This window comes from Cyclopterus lumpus, chromosome 15, assembly GCF_009769545.1.
Source record: "Cyclopterus lumpus isolate fCycLum1 chromosome 15, fCycLum1.pri, whole genome shotgun sequence".
Classification (NCBI taxonomy): Eukaryota; Metazoa; Chordata; class Actinopteri; order Perciformes; family Cyclopteridae; genus Cyclopterus; species Cyclopterus lumpus.
The window spans coordinates 10,983,160-11,004,910 of NC_046980.1; the positions used below are offsets into that span (position 1 = coordinate 10,983,160).

General features: G+C 40.8%; 1 protein-coding gene across 1 annotated transcript in view; it reads left to right on the plus strand.

Annotated features, from left to right (window-relative positions):
* zcchc24 (zinc finger, CCHC domain containing 24) overlaps nucleotides 1-20,963 on the plus strand; it is a 31,651-nt gene extending 10,688 nt beyond the window's left edge. Inside the window, exons 3-4 of the mRNA XM_034551251.1 lie at nucleotides 13,014-13,178; nucleotides 16,517-20,963. Of these exons, the coding sequence (XP_034407142.1) occupies nucleotides 13,014-13,178; nucleotides 16,517-16,630 (279 nt within the window). The 3' untranslated portion in view covers nucleotides 16,631-20,963. The remainder of the gene's footprint in view (nucleotides 1-13,013; nucleotides 13,179-16,516) is intronic.
* The last annotated feature ends 788 nt before the right edge of the window (nucleotides 20,964-21,751 follow it).

The following is a 21,751-nucleotide window of genomic DNA, read 5'->3' on the forward strand; positions in this document are numbered from 1 at the left end:
CATGAGAGAAACCAGGTCACCATTCATTTTAGAAGCTCGTCTCCTTATGTGCTTCCTCTAGACTAGTACCTTGCCACCAACCCCTTTAAGAACGTAACATTTTAGGTCTCTACTGGATGTCAGACCATTAACACATCAGGCTGTTAGAAAAATGACAAAACTTTATTAACTTTTGCTGGCGTTGTTAACACAACTACAGTGTCAGGAACTAGAACAGGATGGTTCCCTCTTCACTGAGGGAGGACGGAGGAATCAGATGGTCAGAGATCAGATTTTCACGACAGCATGATGTCCTGTTAGCACACCAGGGTTTGGTTAGCTCATACTAAATGCTAATGTTCCCCCCATATAAACAATATATGTCCATCATTTATAGTGTACAATATACAGTATATCACTAATGAACTTTTAATGGGTTAAACCTCTTGAATTTGATATTTTGCTGCATTTCCTGGCGTTACATAAGTACATTGTATGTCTTTGGGTTTTGAGCAAAATAAGACAATAACCATGGTCTTTTAGAAAGTGATGGGCACTTTACACTGTGTTGTGATGTTTTGTAGACCAAATGATTATCCAATAAATTGAGAAAATAATCTGCAGATAATAATGGTTATTCAGCCACATTTTCAGGTTTAAATCTTTTTTTCTCTTGGCGTTGTAATAACTTAAATACTAAAGGACTGACTGCCAAACCCCTTTTACAGCTGACAAGCGCAGCTAATTGGAATTGGAACAACCTGATTAAGCTTCTCTCCTTACAGAGACTTTACATAAAGTGTTTACATTGTCCTTTACACATTACAACATTACCATTTTCCCCACTTAAACTTTAATTGGCACGCTGAGAAAAGTAGAGCGGGGAAAGGACTTCAGAATGGATTGAAGTTCGACACACCAAACCACCAGACTCATACATCCACATCAGACGGGCAGGTTGATTGGTATATGGTCGAAACTAATTCCTCCTCGTAGCAGCACCGATTCTTGTCACATGAACCACAGAGATTCTTAAGTGATGTGAGACAGACTGCCAGAGAGGACGGACAACCGGACGGACAGACAGAGACACTGTGAAGCTGCGAGTGCTGGCACACAGGACTGGATTCGGTGTCAAGAGATCAGGGACTGACACTGCGGGCTTTGTGTCGCCTTTGAATGGGCACCTTCGGGAGAGTCTGCGGTTCTGAATGGGCACCATTGGGGAAAGCCCAAGTGGTGGGAATGGAGGCTGGTAATTAAGGCAGTCTTTGTATGTCTGTAAGATCTGCTAGACAGGGAGGTCAGGAAGGCAGGCCGGTATTGTTCTCCCAGCAGGGCCCTCACTGCATTACAGTGGTGCGTCAGACTCAAGTATGTTTGGATAGAGCCTTGGATCGTACTGAGTTAAAAAAAATAATTACAACAACAAACCATACAGGCGGTCCTGTATAGTCTTCTTGTCTATATGTCAACATATAGACTATAGGGGCCTCTTCTGTGGTTTTAATGTAACGTTGTTTTCTCTCGCTCTCTCTTTCTGCTTAAGTATCTTGAAGTCCTTCTCTGCCAGGCAACCCAGGAGCTCCATCGCTCTCAGGAATCAGGACTGTGTTAACCTTCAATTAAAACACAGTTGTGGTCAATATGTGAAGTCAAAGGGGTGTGTGTACTTAGTAGAAGTGAGCAACAAGCCACAGTATATTGTAGTGTTGGTGGGCACATGTTTGCTAGTTGTTGCTAGTGCTAGTTCATAAGCTATGTAGGTAATAGAAACATGTTTATCAAGGAAATAACTTTTATAATTTGCCGCTTTTATTACGGTCATGATGTGTTTTCTTTAACTCAAGTTTAATTGTAGGTCTCATGCAGAGCTTCTGTAACTTTCAAGTGAAAATAGATTTTGGTGACGGACCCTTTACTTACTGTAATAAAAAAAAAAAAGAAGCATTTCATTTAGAAACTTTTTCTGGTCCCTCCTCTCTGTCTGTACGCAGTGCCATGTAGTGTGTCGGGAAGTTTCTGGCAGGGATGAGGGCTGGGGGTGGGGGGAGGTGAGCCATGGGAATGTTTTTACAGGGTGACCCCTGATCTTCCTTCCAGTCGCAGCAAATGCTCCGAAGGGCCTGCGTCTGTCTCTGACAGTGAGTAGGGACTGCCCTGTAAACAGATAAGGCTTATCAGGGATGTGGGAGACATCTTGTATCAGACAACTTTTCTCTTTCATAGTGTCATAGCAGATAGACATACATTCTCACTGTGAAAAACAGATGTGGCTTCTACCTGTCAACGCATTTTTATTTTTGAGGAGTTCTACAGAGAAAGAGTCTTCATAGGAAGAGCGCCGAGAAACCATGTAGGGCCATAGGTCCAATATAGCATTGACACCAAGTGACACTGAGATTAGCAACACACGTCTGCAGTATATCTGGCAGAGGGACTGACAGAAATATACAGACACACACGCTCACAAACACATCCACCACAGGCTCACACACGCAAACATAGACAGCAACAGTATGAACTTCCTGTGACAGATGACAAGATGTTGTGTGCACCTCTGTTTGCCCCGGTACACCACCAAACCTGCTCTTGTCATTCACTGCACTGGTAACCTAATGCTGGTGTGCAGCTGCACAACTCGGCTTAGTGGGACCGTGGCTGAGTCCAAGGCTCGGGGAGGGCAGGGGGGGAAATTCACACCCACGGCCCCACTTAGCATTAACTCGTATAGCGCCCTGTAAATATGGCGAGTGTAGGACTATGGAAAACGTATCCTATATTTGTAAAAATGGCAGCCTTCATGTCAAGCCATTGGTGGATGCAAGCTTCTGGGTTCAACCAGGGCAGATTCCAAGGCCTAGTTGGCCCGTACATGGGTTTTCTATGAATGAATAATGAAGCGAGAGAATGAATTCTGTCAAAAACACACGTTTTAAAACAAGAGATTGTTTTTGTTATGAAGTAAAACACCCACATGCTTGACTCTCATGGGTAGTGATCAGTCATCCAAGAACATGACACTGAGATCCGTGGACGATTAGGGAAGCTGTGGAAATCTAGGAATCTGGGAATAGGGTTTTGGCACAGAGCACGCTGGCATGGTGATATGTCTCTGCAGCTGTCTTGGTTACTGAGGAGAACATTTGACCTACACGCACACACACACACATACACATGTGTGCACACATGGCATGTATATATTGCCTGCATGCATTGTATAGCAAGCCCGTCAAAAGAGCTGTGGAGTAAGATGAGAATTTTGGGGCACCAGGGAAATTTCGTAGTAATCAATATATTTTGGGAGGAGTTTCCTTAAAATACATATCCTCTCATTATTTTCTTGGGCAGAATCAAACAACAGCCCATAATGCAACCTCCACCTCCAGTTTATAAAAACAACCACAAATTGCAGGTCACCACATTTCATTTTGTATGCAATAACATCATTAAAGACGACTTAGCTGAGATTTGTTTTAATCTAAATCAACAGATCTGCATATTGTGTCAGCGTTGCCAATTTATTTTCACAATATAATAATTGAAAGCTGCATTGTTTCCCACTACTAGACTTTGTTTATGATCCTTTAACTAAGCCACTGACAGAAAATATATTGTCAAAAGTCCCAAACACATAGAAGTTAGTGAGTAGTAAAAAAATAAATAATAATCTTATCAAAATGATGAAAAGTGCTCTTCTGGGTGTATTTCCTTTTGTTTCTTTGTGGAAATTGACATCTAGTGTGTTACTTCCTTCATAGTTGTTTGTATTACTACAAAAGTGTAGTAATCCTACATGCATTTATTTGCTCTTTGTTCTATTTAAAATAATTACTTTAAAATTCCAAATCCAAAAATACAATTTTATGATCCGGCATGCTGTTCTTGTAAATACGCTTTTACATTGTCTCAGTGAGTAATTGAAGACATTTTAAATGACTAAATAACTTAACAAAAATTTGTTCTGGCACATCCTCTCCACTTATCATGACTGACAGCTGTGGGATGTTTTATCTTCGGTACAGCTGTCTTGATTTACCTTTTCCCTGTGTGATATCTCAGCATGTCAAAGAACAGACTAAACATAAGTGATACGCTCGGTACTGTTACAGGACTTCAGTATCTGAGAGAATGTTAAACCTAGTTATGTTTTATGATCATTACGGAAGGCATTCGTGTGTGTATGCGTGCTGTTTCTTCCAGCAGAAACACACACATACTGTCTAAAGACACTCACAGACACTTACTCTGTCAAGCAGAGACCATTTCCTAGAATGAACTATTTTGGCGCCCCCGCAGAGCTGGAAATGGACTCGTGGTTATTCTTTAAAACGGTTGTTAGAGTGGCTGTCCTCTTGACATCCTCGTCTCTGTATCACAGTGAGATAACAAACCCATTTATAATGACTCGTGATCTCGGTGGTTGAACCCAGAAACCCACAGGGGAAAAAAACCTGTAACCTCAAGTGTTGCAGCGTACTTAAAAAATATTTAGCTCCAGGTCATTTTAACTGTATTAAAGTCCACCTTAAATAGACTGCATTGGTGGTATTTTATGCATTGTTTCAGGTCCATGTGGGTGTGTGATCCTTTTAGGAAGTGTTGCCTGTTGAGGTTGAGGTTTCTAAATAGCTGCGGATTTGATTAGATACGATGGTTGTTATCGTTCCTCACTACATAACGCTTTACTTCACCCTGTTTCTGCTGCTTCCCTCACATGTTAGACCTGGGACAGGATGCATGAAGCAAAGGTACAAATGCCTCACAGTGATGTGCTATTGTGAGTAAACTGCTTTTTATAGTGTAATGGAATGCCAAGCACATATGAATAGCTCAAATAAAGAGCTTTGTGAATATGAAAACTTTTTAAGAATAGCTCCCTGACCCACAAGGATGCAATGCAGGTTTAGACGAGTGCTAGTTGGCTATTGATGGGAAGTCTAATGAGCTCACAGACCATTTGTTGACTAACATTAGAGTCTTGTTTTTGAGTCTTTTTTTATTGATGCATAAAACATTTGCACATTAGAAATTGACAGTTAACATGTGAACTGAAGTGTCAGATTTAAGTGTGTGTGCATATTAAGTTCCTAGTCAGAGGGAAGTGTTACAAATAGCTTATTGAAAGTGGCACTGTTGTGCCAGCTCTCTGCTTGTCACCACACTTTAAATCTATTAAAGTACCACTTTTTCTCCAACTGTAGCTCAGTAATATTGAAATTAATGGACGTGGATGATAGAGTATATGATTAATTACATTTGGATTAAATATGCATTAAAGAAATATGCATTATTTCTTTTTTACATTACATTACATGGTTTTATCCCAAGCGATTTACAATAAGTGCATTCAACCATGAGTCCAAACTCAGAACAACAAGAACAAGAAAGTAACGTTTCTTCAAGAAATCCAAAGTACAAAAATGCCATAAGTAAGTGCCATTATATTGTATTAAATGTCAAATGTAATGAATCATAGTGTACGGTTGAGATTATGTGCGAATATCTGTCTATTTTAAATGATAATTTCTTCTATATTATACTGTGTGAGAAAAAGTTTATATGTGTAAAATAAATGCATGCATTTGTGAAGCTTGGTGGCACAAATGTTAGCGTGTGCATAAACCCAAAGTGTGTGTTTTTGTAAAGACAACTGTGCAAGATAAGAATGCTTATCTCAGCAGTTGTAAACGTGGCCTCCACCGTTATGGCCAACATAAGTCACTGCTGTTTTAGAGTAGTTAACCAAATATGTACCCCCATAGCCACACATGCACATTTCATTGATTGGGAATATTGTACGCCTGATTATTACGAAGGAATCCTGCTAGAGCAAAGTGAAAATCACATCTTTGGTGAAAACATACATGTCCATCAAGACTGATAACATGCTTTCTTTTCTGCCGTAACAGGTTGCAGACACAACTGCAAAAGCCTGCTTTCCTCTGCGGTGTGTGTTTACAAGCATCATAGTTTGCTTCAGTGTGAGGTTCAGTGTTTAAAAGCTCCATGAACCACATTTTAGATGTTTTAGCTGTACTGAAAAAGACCAAACCACATGATTGATGGGTATATGGTTACTGAAACACTATTATGAAATGTTCAGGAAATATTTCCTTGTCGTGTCTCAGAGAAGGATCAGGCATGATTGGCGCTTTGATCTTTCTTGATGTTTCACAGAGGAGAACCAGTTCTGGTTTAAACCACAGCCAGGTTCCTGACTCTCCCCCATGTAGCATTCATCAGACAGACCGCTAAGGCCAAAACGCTAACTGAAACCACATTAAAGCAATTAGAGGTCTTATCAGAAATGCTACGGTTAATGAGCAAACCAAACAAAAACTCAAAAAGACTCAAAGCTAATATTGTGGAGTGAACCCCATCCACTTTATCGGTAAATCTATCTCTTTCTGGACTGCAGCTAAACCAAATAAAGATCCTGAGATGAAGACGCAAAGAGTAGACACAGATATGTGCATGGACACACACTTGTGTGTGTGTGTGTGTGTGTGTGTGTGTGTGTGTGTGTGCGCTCACATGCATGCAGACATGCAATACACAAAGGTTCTGGGCTGGTATGGTGTTCTTGTGTTGCTCTCTGAGTGATGCCCTGGGGGATGCGGAGAGGCAGAACGGGGCCTGAGCTCCTCCGCTGCTCCTTTGTTTACACTGATGGTTTCCAGATGCTAGCTAGAGATCGGAGCGCTACGGAACGCTGGGGAGCAGCCCAGCAGTTTGGGGCTTGTGCCAGCCAGCCAAGATTGAGGCAGCTCTATCTGGGATACTTAAAAAAAACATGGCTTTACTTTGTAATAACTCTGCAATTGTTTCCAATGGCTGAGAGAGTTTTGAGAAGGGGGATTATGAAGTATCATTATCCGAACTACTAAAGTGTCTAGGTCGACACACATCATGCACAATGCTGTCTGAGTGTTATAAAACAGCAGACGCTGCAAATACAGACATTCTGCAATGTCAAAACCACACCAAAACACTCAAAAACAAATCCAGCAGAAAACGCTGCATATTCAATCAACACAACGGACGTTCTCCAGGCCTCTAAGCGGAGCGCGAAGTGAAACTGCTTGGTTTTTGACCTGAGAAGGCAACCAGACGTTGGGTGTTTGGCTTTTTGCAGCACATGTTTGTTTTTTTCCTATGCAGAATGTTTACATTGTTGTATTTGTCTTGGACTTTTATTTGTTGCTTTTTAAATTGGCATCGTTTCTGAAGCTGCAGCATGTTTGTCCCCTTATTGACCTTGTTGGCCACCGTAGATTGTTGTTATGAACTGAGGTGCATTGTGCTCAAGGGAAGGCAAATGTATCACTTAACAGCACACCTGTTCCTCCCGTCACTTTCAGCCTCAGCCAGTTTTCTTTACAGGCATTAGAAAGAGACAGCTGCATCAGCAAAGGAGCCGTCCAGAGAGAGAGAGCGAGAGAGAGTGAGAGAGAGAGAGAGAGTGAGAGGTGACAAAGATGGCAGCGAAAAAGAGAGACCCACAGAAAACAGTGGCTGTATTTAGAGCTTGTAGTGCATGGTGGGATTGATAAATGGTCCCCATAATGCACCTGGCTGAGGTTCTGGCATGGTGTTGGATCTGTTTAGACCAGCAGCGGAAACAGCCAATAAAAAAATGCTTGTTCTGTGTGCAGTGAGACACAGCTGAGGTAGTGACAGTGTCATTCTTGTGAGAGACTTAAAGCAGTGGCCATCTGCACACCCTCACTTGGCCCTCAGTTCTGACTGACTGATGACTGCATCCTCAGATCTTAAGATGCTGTAATGTCAGATAACGCGGGTAGTGATGGTCAAGGATACGAAGATTTAACTGTTAAGACAAAATAGACTTGGGTCAAAGAGTGCTTTTTCTTCTTTTCTCCATTTTTCTAGGTGCCATGTAGAGAGGATTACCACATCCGATATGTCATGTGTAAAAGTATGTGACTTTTCATCTTCGGAATATGCCTTCATGTGGTCCCTACAAAGCAAACTTAAACCTTAACAGTATTATTTGCCCCGAATGACTCGACAAGCATTTCTGGTGTTGTCTGACAAACAAGCCCCTTGCACGCTATTCCTTTTACATTTTATTTTGTACTGGAAGAAAGAAATTTGGCTTAAATATGAGGCATTACTTTGTTTAAGGTTTATGTTGGAACATATTTGACACAAGGACACATTTGTATCCTTTATGGTGCACTTAAAACTTTTTTTTTTTTTTCTCTATCTTGAATCCAACAAACCACCTATTTTTTTATGTTGAGGTTTATTTGAAGACATTTCAAATATCTAAAGACTTGGCATTATTCATATTAAAGCTGAGTCGCATTTGCCAACAAAGACCCTGCTCTCCAAATGCAGACCAGACAAGTGGTTGCATACTACCCACCCTTTTCCAAAGCCTCAATGTTGTTTTACACACCGAATCCCTTGTTTTCTCACAGAGGCAGGCAGATAAACCGCTGAATGGCATCTAGCATTCACATAAAAACCAAAGCTTTACCGTCAACGCTGTCTCCTCGTATTTGTTGTCTGCGGACTGACTGTGGGCAATATGTGGAGGCCAAATCAACTGTAGTTGATGTCGCCCTTAATATGACCAGTACATATGAAATCCCATATCCACAACCTTGAAAGAAGCAGACTTTTAGAATTATTACTCTTAGGTTTAGCTTGGAAGGGACGTCTAATACTAAACTAAGGCTAACCTATCCTGTTGCTGGAGACAGAGGATTAAGGGTTCAGCTTTGTGTCTGCTGTCTGTCCAGTGGTCATTACTCTCGGCCTGGAATGTAAGATCAACACAAATGCAAGATCACCTTTAGGCCTCAGACAGTGGTCTGGACCACATTTTTCCCCCCGGTGGTCAGTAATAGACATCTCTTTATGATTTACACTAGAGCAGAATTTCAAGATGGTTTTGTGGCAAGATGGTATTCAAACTGCAATTTCAGAGTCAGATGCCTGGGCTGCATACCTTGTAATCAATTTCACGGTATTACCTGAATTACCCTTCACTGTGGGTGTCGTCTAGACCGGGATCGCTCACTTAAACACACCTCTTCCAATTCAGTAATCTACCTGCCACAACTTCCTTGTATTATTCAGTTTGTACAACGTATGTGTCTTTAAAATCACCCCCAAACCCCCCAAGAGAATCGTCTTCACATTCCTCCACATGATAACGAGTCCAATCCACTGTAGTTGTGGCCAAAGCTAGAGAGGTTAATTAATGCTCTCTCTCTCTCTCTCTCTCTCTCTTTCTCTCTCTCTCTCTCTCTTTCTCTCTCTCTCTCTCTCTCTCTCTCTCTCTCTCTCTCTCTCTTTCTCTCTCTCTCTCCCCCCAAAATGTATGTCCTAATTGAAACCAGAGCAGCAATTTTATGACGACTCTCGGTGTTTCTCGTGTTCTGCCCCTATGGAGGCCATCTGTTTTGGATTTAGATTTCCTCCTCCTCCTCCTCCTCCTCCTCCTCCTCCTCCTCCTCCTCTTCTCAATTTCTCCTTCCCCTTCTCCACCCTCCTGAGAGGGGCTGATCGGAGGGTCTCTACACAGTTGGCTTAGTGACTGTTGGGCTTGTGGTATTTGTTCATTTTTCTTTTTCTGTGTATGTGTAGATGTTGGAGTGTGATTCTAGAGGAGCAGGAAGCTGTTTCACATCCAACTCAGACGTGAATTCTTTCTCAATTTTAATGAGCTTTCTTTTGTTTCTGTTCATCTTGTTCTCTTGTGTCCCATAGTTGTCTCCCTTTTTGTTTTATGGTCTCTTGTTATTCTATGTAATGCAATTTGTGAGCTCATTAATCCTGCAATATAAGCCAAAGAATGATCTGTGTCCTTGTAGCAGGGCTAAACCCTGAGTGGGAGTAGTGAAGGAAACAGTGTGCCGAGACTTTCCAGTTGTGTCTCGAGAGTGTCTGAAAACCTGTGGATGTGGAATTTGTTGAGAGAGTGTGTGTGTGTGTGTGTGTGTCTGTGTGTCTGTGTGTCTGTGTGTCTGTGTGTGCATGTATGTCTGAGTGTTAAAGGGGACAAGGAGCTAGAAGGACATTGTGTGTGGTCATGTTTTGCATAGATATTGCATCAGTGGATGTGTGTATCACATGTGTATATGCTTCATTTAACAGTTCACTGACCCAAAGTGTGTGTGCATGTGTGTGTGATATGATGGGTCCATGCTGGGATCTGGACCAAAGGAAGATGTGGTCAACTCGCTGTGGTTGTGGAGCTGCTGTGGACACTGTCCTCGATCCACACACTGACCCTTATCTTACTAGCGGGGCTCTAGCCTCAGGGACATAAACAAACATTGACTCAATGCAAAGTCGGCACCGGCAAAGTGATGTGACACGGCTCGCCATCTCCTGGCACGGACAACATCCAATGATTTGATGTTTTAAAGCTTTGCTTCCACTTGACGGACCCAAATATGTCCATTTAGCTCTTACCATGGCACCAGCTTGAATGGCTTTATTTGTAGAGATAAAGAAAAAGAAAACACATCCGTCTGTGCAGGCTCATCTCCAGAGTGTTGTGTGGTATGATGACGCAGTTCCATTAAATCACTTATTGCACTGTGTATTGTGAATGGTTTGTAAATGTTACTTTAAAGGCAACTAAGTGTAGTTATTTTCCTGGAAATCAAGCCAAAGCATGTGTGTGCCTGGTGTGTGTGTATATGTGTGAAGAAAAGCTTCCTTCGTTAGTTGCGGCCTTGAATCTAGACCCACATTTCTTAGCTTGCCTCAGCTAACAGTGGCGGCACAACAGTCCAGATGTTATGGTGACATCCGTTCCCTCGTGTTTGAAATGTGCAATACCAACTGTGACGGAAAAGTGTATCACTTCAGAATCGAAACTCGCTCTTCATCTCAGATCTCCATGAGAGGCCTGAGACCAACTGACCACAATGTGAGTACAATACTCAGACGTATAATGTTCAAATAAAGACTACTTATTGGACATTAGTTTGGATTTCTGCAAACAAAATGTTTGTGCGCAGTATGTAAGGCAGAGGTGATATATATTTACATAAACAATGGGCTCATTCAATGCTTTTTTCACTGCATGTTTACCAATTTACAAGCGTATTAATGAGTTTATCAACTGTATTAATTTGATGTTATTTAAAAGTATCAGGTATCTCTCTCTCTCTCTCTCTCTCTCTCTATATATATATATATATATAGTATTTGAAAACTTTATTAACCTCTTTTGGACATAACTGAGAAACCTAATCACCAAGATTGTATCTACTCCCACATCTGGATAGATAATCCATTTGCTGTGTGTACATCAGGGGCATCTTCAAATTGATTGCATACAGGGTTGTATCTAATCTGAAAGCACTCAGCTGCAGACAGAGCATGACGTGCAGCCAAAGGCCAAGGCCAGACCCTGGAAACAGCATGGAGCTGGAGAGGAATGGTCATGAGGAGGATGAGTGCTGTTTCTGTCCTGCTGAGTCCTGGCTGCAGAATCAGGGAGAGATGTTTTTTCTTCTTCATTTGCACAATGGGAAATTTGACTATGTTCGCATTTCCAAATGAATAACGAGGGTTGAGCCTAGACCACCTGGGTAGTACATCTGGTGCTCTGATCATAATTTCTTTTCAAACTTCAAATTAATCAGATTTCTTTTTATTTGAATAGTGGTTCGTCCTACCACAGCAGAAACCTAGAAAGTTTTTTTTTTTTTGCATTTGGGTTTTTAGGATTGAAAATGGCAGATTGTTTGTTTGATCACATTGTAACTAGATCATTTTCAACAAAATGTTGCCATGGCGTAGTCTTTGAGACTGCCCATTGACTGTATCAAGACAAACCTGTCAGTGTGTATAGACCGGTGTTCTGCAGGCCAGCAGAAGTCAGATTTTCCAGCCAGCGTGTCGTCACAGTGGGAGATGCGAAGCTGACAGTGGGGTTGAGGTCACGCTGTTTAGGGGCCAGATTGAAGCACAGCCGCTCATACTTGCTGGTGCTGACGTCTATAAGGACAGCGCCAGATGCTCCTGATTAAAGTTCCTATTACTCACACATGGGCTGGGATAAATAAAAGGAATACCCGGGGTACAAATTGTACCCCTCCTCTCACTCTCAATGCCCCATTACCCCTACATCCCTTCCAGATCTGCAGGCGACGTTAAAGTGATTCTGAAAACAATCTGCAGGCTTGCAGGAGAATCATGAGTGGAGTGGACAGGTCTGATTTCACTTTGAACGCAGATAGAGACTTCCTTAACCTTCTGGAAGGCTGCCATTAGTTACATGCTGTGCATTAAAAGGACTTTTGCCATATCAGATTTCCATCTGAACATGAAAGCCTTTTTTTTTAAGTTTGACATAAAATAACCATGATTTCTCACTACTCAATTCCCAATGTTTATCCTCCAAATTGAAGATTTCTTTTTGCGAAATCACCTCTACCCTTAGGAGAATCGTGACTAACACTAGGCAGATGTACGTTTTGGGATGATTTTTCTGCATTCTTTTGACGATGGAACTTTAAATTGATAATGACGAGCCCCGTCAAACTTACTAATCAGTATACATTTGGGTTTCTTTGGGCAGGATGGAGGACCGTTTGTGATTTATCCTTGTGATGACATCAGCAATACATTTATGTGTGGCATGCTTTTAGAGGAAAAAACTGACTTTTCACCGAAAGCCTGCCTAAAGAAAGTGGCCAACATGAAGTCATTGCAGCGGCTCCTCCCAACAATATTGCCCTCAGGCTCATGCTTTTTCATGGCTGGCTGACAGTTTATAATCATCTGCCTCATGAGAATCAGAGGAGTAATTTAACACAGCTGCAATAGAAGTAAATGTCAATTACACAGCCACATATTGTTCCAATATTGTGTGTAGGAGTGTGCTCTATGATGAAGTTGAATAGACAAGCACAACAAGGATGGACACACCCCGCTGTCAAAGCTCAACATCTGTTATTATCCAAGAAGTTCTCTTAAAAATCTCACTCTGAACTCACATGTGGATTCATTTTATTCACTCATACTGTTCTTTACAGGCCAGACCCAAAGGTGAAGGGCTGACACCCTACCAGGGAAAGAAGAGATGCTTCGGAGAGTATAAGTGCCCCAAGTGTAAGCGGAAGTGGATGAGTGGCAACTCCTGGGCCAACATGGGACAAGAATGTATCAAATGCCACATCAACGTCTATCCACACAAACAGGTACCCGCAATATGACATTCACGCCCTGGGAATTATCAGTAATACCGTAAAGTAAAAAAACAAAAACATGCACATTTAAGTGGTAGAGTCGCCTCAATAATGTTAACAGAGTCCAGACTCTGGTTTGCATTTCTGTGTTGTCTTGAGGATATTCCAGATGGCCTCATTAAAACAGAATAGAAATCATACCACTAACAATTGCTTTTTCGAATTCTAAACTAATTTAGGTTCCTGACTGATAAAGGTTTTGGATTGTTTATTGAATAAAAAAAAATATTTATTAACGTCTCACAGACACAAACTACCGCTGAGGTAATTGAGCCTTACAGCTTGAGGAATTCCTCTGGCATTTAATAATACAAAAAATTTTAATTCATATTAAACAAGACACTGTGAAGTGTTATTTAGAACAGCAAACACTCAGGGGGGAATGAATGTGCTGGTGAGCTGTCTGCCTAGCTTTAACCTCAAATCTTCCTCGCAGCCTGTTGACTAAAGAGATGGATTGCCTGAGAAAGAATCCACTCAGCTTTCTTCAGCTGGAGATATATTTATCCTCAACCCTTCATCCTTTAATATTTATGCTTTTCCACATTCTTCCAATTCCACTTCCTGAAATAAAGTTAGGATTACTGCTTGAAGCCCTGCTCATTCCACGGAGGACCATGCGCCACTCTGCTAACATTTACATAAAGCAGGAAAGGGACGATGCTTGACAAATTTACCCGAGATGTCTGGCAATAAGTCACACCATTTCCCAACAATAGAGGGTTTAAGGTGAAATATTTGGGATTGGGAGCATTTGTATTACCCCTCTCGACATGGCGACTATGTCAACAAAGCAAGGAAAAACTTGGATTACAAGATACACAGAGGGAGAGCAACTTCATTGTCTGCTCAGGAAGACACTACTCAACTGTGACTTTTCAAAAACAATAGCTGTTTGCTGTGAATTCCAAACGTTGAACTTTTAATGCTTAGCCTACATTACTACAATTGTTAATTATTGCAATCATTACTGTTGTCTGTGCATATGCATCTTCACCCGTGTAAGATCCTAACCAAGAACAGTACTATACTCTTTAAAAAGCCTGGGAGGAAGACTGCATGCATTTCTTTCCATGGAGGTCACTGGTGAGAAAACTTCACTCTTCATTCTTTGCCTCTGTCTTGTGGCAACGCTACACACAGGCGAGCGAATTCCATGCATTTGCAATGTCACCCACTTAACATATTTCCCTGCTGTCAGCGTTTGAAATGGACCACTAACCTCTGTGTCCTCGAGTATCAAAGAGTTCAGCTTCTCAGCAAGGCTCCCTCGTGCCCTGCGCATTCCCATAAATTACCTGAATATGTATTTTACAATCCCATTCACATGCATAAAATATCTGGTGGGAAATATATTTCTTGGATTCACTGATTAAACTCAACCGTGTAACATTTCTGTGGATTTAGCTGCAGTGGGCAAAGAAAGTCTCCGCAAATCTTCTTGTGAGTTTAACCTCGCTAAACTTTGACGCATTAACTTTCTACGTTGACCGATAGCAAGCCGTTCAATCAAGGGACCTTTTAGTGATCATGCTAACGAGCATGCTAACTGACAGTTAAAGCTATTTACATGACAGTTAGTAAGTTTTCTAGCTCAGAGAACTCTTTTGCACTCTTTACTCTATGAATGAAATGGTGTAAAGTCCTGAGAACAAAAGGCCACGGGGCAATAAACGTCACAGTACAAAGACAATAGAAAGGAGCTCCGAGAGCTACATTGACTGACTAGTGCTAGCATGTACCTAGCTTGCTTGCGTGTTAGCTATTAGCTCGCCAACTACAGTCATTCCCTATCTAGGCCTGAGAGTAGTCACTACGTCACCAAGCCTCAAGCACAGACAATTTCATTCACCAAGATGCACAAACAAAATGTGCTTTGCCACTTTGTGTTGGGACTGGGCCTTTGATCTTTCTGAGCAATGGGTATTTATTTATACTGGATTTGCCTTTCAGGCTACATAGATGTTAGACTTTGCCTTAACCTTGTGTTCAGTGGAAGCTTTGCAGAAGTAAGACTTAAAAACATATCATCACATTTTTGTCCGTTTGAGCAACACCCCTGAAGCCCAAAACAAAAACAAAAAATGTTTATTCCTGCTTCGGTGTTAAACTATACCGAACAAAACAAGAGACCATGCCGTAATGGATCACAACAACCGTGACAGCAAAATCAGGCCATGGGAAAAAAATGGGTGGCGAGTGGCCCCTTCCACACTTCCTAGCTCCTACATCCAGCGCCTTTGCTCAGACAACCCTTTGTTTTGTTTTTTATCTCAAATACACATCTGTAATGTTTTGTGCATAGTTGCATCACAAAATTGGCCCACAGACGTATCAACACCGCCTCTGTGGTGGTAATAGGTGTCTCCAGGACCAATTCTTGCCGTGATGACACACAGGCTCACATGGTGAAGTCAACAGCATTGCTGTTGCAGCTAGTAACTCATTTTTAAGTTGTTGTCCGATCTCTTTTCCCTTTCTCCAAATTGAAAGGGCTCGGACTGCAGCTTCAGCTACAGAGCAGATTCGACTGAGCTTGAGTTTCTCGCTCAAGGATGCTTCAAAAGGGAAGATGCCTGCAGTGCAGGGGCTTGAACCCAGTACCTTCAAACTGCTGACGGGACCCCATCAAATATGCATCCGATTTTCCCGCTTTTCTCAAGGACCTGATGTCTTTGACGCGCCAATAGTAAAGTCTCAACACTTCCTGGCAGAGTCATTAGTGGACGACTGAAATATCTCTCTGTGGTGACCCATGGTAACCCTGTTTCCTTTAGTTCGACCACTTTGAATAAATTGTGGTTTTGTTTAAAAAGAAGAAAGAAAGAAAAAGCTCTAACAGGAAAAGAACAATATTTGAGAAATACAATTTTCCAGACAGATTGTTAAAATAACCTCGAAATGTGCTTGCCCAGATAGATTTCCTTTGTCCTCGATAATTATTCCAAGAAAGCCATTAATGCAGCAGTTTGCTGATATTTCCATAAAGGTCATCATGATCAAATGCATACGGGATCTTTTTCTTTAATACCAGGTTGTTAAAGCGTGCTTCGAGTTTCCAGAGCTGATGATGTACTGCCATATCTCTGAAACTAATTGTGTTCATTACACGTCTGGGTTGTGAAGAATATGCGTAACGTTGGCGGCCAAAGTAGTTGGGCGAATAGCTAAGTGGAATCTGGTGCCAGAAAAACTGCTTGCATAACTCCGAGGTTTATGGGTGTGCTGCTTGGTTGGCTTTCTTCAGTGTTTAATATGACTCATTATTGGTTCTCTGTTTGTGTCCTCAGCGCCCTTTAGAGAAGCCGGATGGCCTGGATGTTTCTGACCAGAGTAAGGAGCACCCGCAACACCTGTGCGAGAAATGTAAAGTCCTGGGCTACTACTGCCGCCGTGTGCAATAATCATCTTTATTCAGAGTCAGAGAGCAACTTTTGTGTCCCAAGTCCTTTAGCTCATCCTCCATCAAGGCTGTTAACTTCCTCTCCTCACTTCAGGTTTCCCTCATCCCTGCCCTGCACACAACATGGCAGCCTTTCCTCCTCACATCTTCCCCTCTTCTCTTAGAAGACTCAATTATAGACAGTAGCTCTCATCCTCTGTCCCTCTACTCAACCGTGCTTTTTTTTCAGTGACAATATTGAAGATTATATCCAGGAATAAGAGGAACATGTTAACTTAGGATCAATCTCTCCAAGTGCTCTTCATCAAAAGCAAAAACTTGCCAAAATCAGTGACTTTTTTTGTGCCTCACGTATCAGAATCCACATAACCCCTTTTGATCCAACTCGATGTTTAACAACAACAAATCATGCATTGATAAATTAGCATGTATTTCAATGGTGTCACTGACATTATTGGTCTCAATACGTTACCTCACCATGAGGTTTGTTGACTTTGTGTTTACAGAGATCAGCCTTCCAGTGAAATGTGTAGTAATGTGACGAACGTTTAATCCGGGCCTCTCGTGATGGTATAATGTATACAAGGCCTTTGATGTCTTGCCGTATTCGGGTCAACAGCACATCTTATTAACTGTGAATTAACTTTGGGACAATGTGCCATACATCCCTAGCTTACATTTGGCCTATTTATTTTTCTTGTTTTCTAGTGTGCAATTTGAGTTTTAACTGGGACATAAAGAAATGTTTTTTTATTTTTATGTTTGTATATATTATATTATTGTGTAACTGCTTCCACGTGTCTTTAGAAACTACTGTAGGTTCAGTCGCTCCTTGTCTAGATTTAGTGCATCGCTAACAGAAAAGGTTTTTTCACCCCTTTCTAGAATATTTTTGCTGCCACATAAGTTCTCAATTATCTATAGTGTTAGATACGTAGAGATGTCAAATAGGCAAATTGTGTTCTTTTCAAAACACTTTATGGTCAACTGATAAGGAGCTGTAGGAAAACACTAGTTTTGGTACCAATAATCTTGCCGTCCACACAGTTTCTCTCCAGTGTTGAATATTCAATTTATTTTCAAAGCGCTTAAAAATAGAATTTGCTGCTTGCAACATTTTGATTAGCGTTGTCAAACGTGATTCAACTGGTCACATGTAAGGCCTGACTAGATTTGAACCACACATTAGTCAAATACAAAGAAGCCGTTGGTTGGAAAGAGACATCTGAGTTCACATTGGAGTGAGTGCCAGTTGATGCCTGCAGCCTTAGTTGAGTCAGTGAAGGAATGGAAACTTTCCCAAGAGCTTGCACCCTTAAAAAAAACAACGTCCAGCAGCTGATTGCAGAGTGAAGAGTGTCCAGAGGGAGGTGACGTTTTGGAGAACTGCAGTGATCTTCAGGTCGGTTGAGAGAAAACAATAAGATTAAACATAGGAGGATGGATTTGTAATGTTGTGACGCTGAAGATTCAAGGACGTATTGAAAGTGACGATGAATTAAGTTTACACTTATACTATTTTTGCCTACTATTATAAACCAATGTCTTTAAGAGAAGAGAAGTTCACATCCTGTTTACATATATCACCGTGCGGTCGAAAGCACTACAGTGGAAATTAATGTAGCTTTGACTTTTAGAAACCTGCCTTTCAAGGAACCTTGTGATAGAAATTGTGAACTATTTTATACGTACTGTATATCTAGCCTTATAAAAGCTGGTTGACGATATTTTATACTGTAACATACTGTGCCTTAAAAAGATTTAAATCATGCTGAAGTGTCAGGACTATGGGAGGCCATTTGCAATTGGGGAAAGACATGCGGATAGGGCAGTATACATGCATGTGCTAACTGTGATGCAGAGTAAGTTTAATAATGCAGGTTCAAGATGTGACAACGGACAAGAAAATGACACAGTTCATCTATTAGTTTGTACTGGCATGGTGGGTGTTCGCTTCAACACGGTTTGCTGAGTTGGAGGCACAGACTGAAACAGCATTTCCAGCTGGCAAAAACAATCCTACTGTGGTCTGTTGTCATGGAATATCCACATAGATGTTATTTCTTAGTCGATCCTCACAACAGAACGGAGTCGCTCATGAAACTGTGGACCTCACTCTTTGTTATTTTAATCTATGGTGGTTGTGTTCATCCAAGGTACCGTGGGTCATGGTTCACATGTCTTAGTGGGAAAGATTGCAGTGGCAGACGATGGTTCCTTACAGTTTGGAGACATTCAGCTCAGTTCCATCTGTAAAGTTAAAGTTAAAGGGGCACTCCAGTGATTTAGTCGTGCAGTTCCACAAAGTTAAGAGGCTCGCCAGAAACAATAAAGAATAGCAGAGGCTAAACTCTCAAAACTTGGATTCCTTGTTGTGGCTTAAATTCTAAAATGCTGGATCCTACCTTTCCCATAATGCAACTGAATAGCATCTTTCAGAAGATTTCCACTAACTGGTAAAATGACCACATCTTGCAAACTCCCCCACCTCCAGTTTGTAACGCAGGCTTCTTTTTAAAAAAAATGGGTCTTCAAGCCCACGCAGAGATAACTGTGATGACATCACCAGGGTTATTTACTCCTCCAGGACTTCACAGTCTGAGGAGTACCCCCTTTGATGAGTACACTGAACTTCATGAGCCACATTCGTGGAGTGCCCCTTTAAAAGGTAGAATGTGCGCAAGTATATTACCATGCGTTAAAGACCGATTCTGAATGAAAGATTCTCATTTTAGTTGGGAACAATCCATCTTCTTACTGTTAACATCGTATTACTAACCTAACAGGTCTGAAGCGTACTGTCCACATCGCGCCATGTGGCTGGAGTGAGAGAAATAGATACCAACGATTGCCTTATGAACTAAGCTCATAAACAAGTAACAATGGTTTTGTGATTCACAGAGTTCTGGCACAATAGTGATTGAGCCCAGAGATTTTTTATGAGGAAGCCATTTTAAATGGCAAATTAAGAGCCAATGGAAGCAGTTGATGGAATACATTTGAAAAAAAGAAAGAAATATCTCTGCTTTCAGACATAATGTCTTGAATGCATATACTTGACTTTTCTAGTACCTTTTCAGTTCAAATGTGTTATTTTCTATGAATGAGATGTGTATTTTGGAACACTTGATAGATGTTGAACATGTTACAGCAATCTGCAAAAACTTTATTTCCCTGACAAAGAAAGACTTTTATGTATATATTTGATGGCGATCATTATCAAGGATAGTAGCTCTTTTAAAGTGTTATGCAATATTAAAGTGTTTTTCGTGTGAAGGGCCTATTGCTGAGAAATAAACAAAGCTGGGAGTTTTTTTTCCTTTATGTTTTACAGTAATCTGAGGGGTTATCCTACAGAAATATTTATGGAAAGATTTTTTACAACACTTTTTGTATAGAATATGCAACAAAGTTACACTAAGAAGGAAAATATTGATGTCTACATAGAGTATTATAAAAAAAAGCTGGTACATAATTAATACCCTTTCTCAATTGTAAGCCATTGTATGTTTGTGTTTTGTTCTAATGTTATCAGTGTTGAATAAGTCACAATGTTATTCAGTTGCTATATGTAACTAATTATGAGCTGCCATTTACATCCATACAGTTGCATGTATTAATTTTGTAAACAATATTATGAAGATATATATTGTGTTAACGTGCAGAAATATTTCTGAATTAGTGACGGCTACTCACCACTGTATAAGCACGTTAAACTGTGAGATGTAGTTTGCTAAAAGCAGCAATGACAAGAAACTATTATAAAATGTTACAGTGTTATTCGTAGTTTAGGGAGTGTATACTGTTGTCAAGGAAAGCGTGTGTGACAAATAACTATTTTAGAGTTGGCATGTGCATGTGTTTGGTTTTGAATTAAATATTATTTTGTGCAATGTATACTTATTTAAATATTTTACAGTAGTTTGCTACAGTACATATTGTTTTTAACATTATCAGCAACTTCTGATTGTTATTAGTCTTGAAGTATTTCATTTATAGCCTCTATGAATAATACATATTTACTGAATGCAATGTGTTAACACTTGTGGTCAATTTGGAAAGTTAATGTTTGTTTTCTCTACTGTCTGTATCACTTGAGATGTTTGTATTGCAATATCGCAATAATGTTATACTTTGAATTGGACAGAACACAGGCGTGAGGTAGGAAAGACGATGATTTGGGGAAACAAGGACAGCCATGGTTTCGAGAGGAGACCACAGGTCTGTTTTTCATGTCCATGGAATGGCATTCCAAAATGTGCCTTATTTGTTAGTTGGGAAAACATTTTAGTTCCTGTTGAGAGTTTGATGAATTAAAGTCATATTGAATTAGGAGTGCTTGTTTTCTGTGGTTTCATTTGTTTGGGTTCATTGTTGTTCAGTTACCAGTATCTGGGGGGTGTTCCCTCTGGAGCTTCATACATAAGCTGGTTTTCTGAGAGCTCCTGCCTGCATAATATTCATTACATTCGTTATGCATGTGTTGTTTTTTACTGCAAGCTCAAAGACTTACGCAAGACTGAGCGTATAGATTATGATAAAGAGGTGTTTAATGGTTTATTCATGGTGGTTGTGTAATAGGAGGGTGAGGGGGGGCTTGTAAAACTTGTTTTTCACTCCCTGTGAAAGTGCTGAAAGATAACAGACACATCGAGCTGACGGGACTCGATTTCAACACTTTTGAGTCAAACTGCGGAGAGGAAAACTCAAACACAAAAAAAGGACACACCAGCTGACATGGGGGCACTGTGTGATAAACAGAGACATTTACAGCACAATAACCAGCTTGTACCAGTTGTAGATGTCATTGTGTTGCATGTGTATTTAACATTGGCCACAGCACCGTCGTGTTCGGAGCCAAGTTTCCATGAGCAATATTGGTAAAGCATTCCAAATAACTCAAACTAAACCGGAGGGTGGGGACCCCAAATTATATCAAGTTTGTTACAACATCTCTTGCTCAAACAGAGCGAGAGCTGAGAAGTCTCTATAGCAACAATGTAATCGGAGAATTCAAACAAACGGTGGAAGGTCAGTGCGCATATGGTTTCATTTATGGGCAAAAGCTGCTTTTTTTTTTGCGTCACTTCATTATTTTCTTTCATAAAGTATTAGCACGATA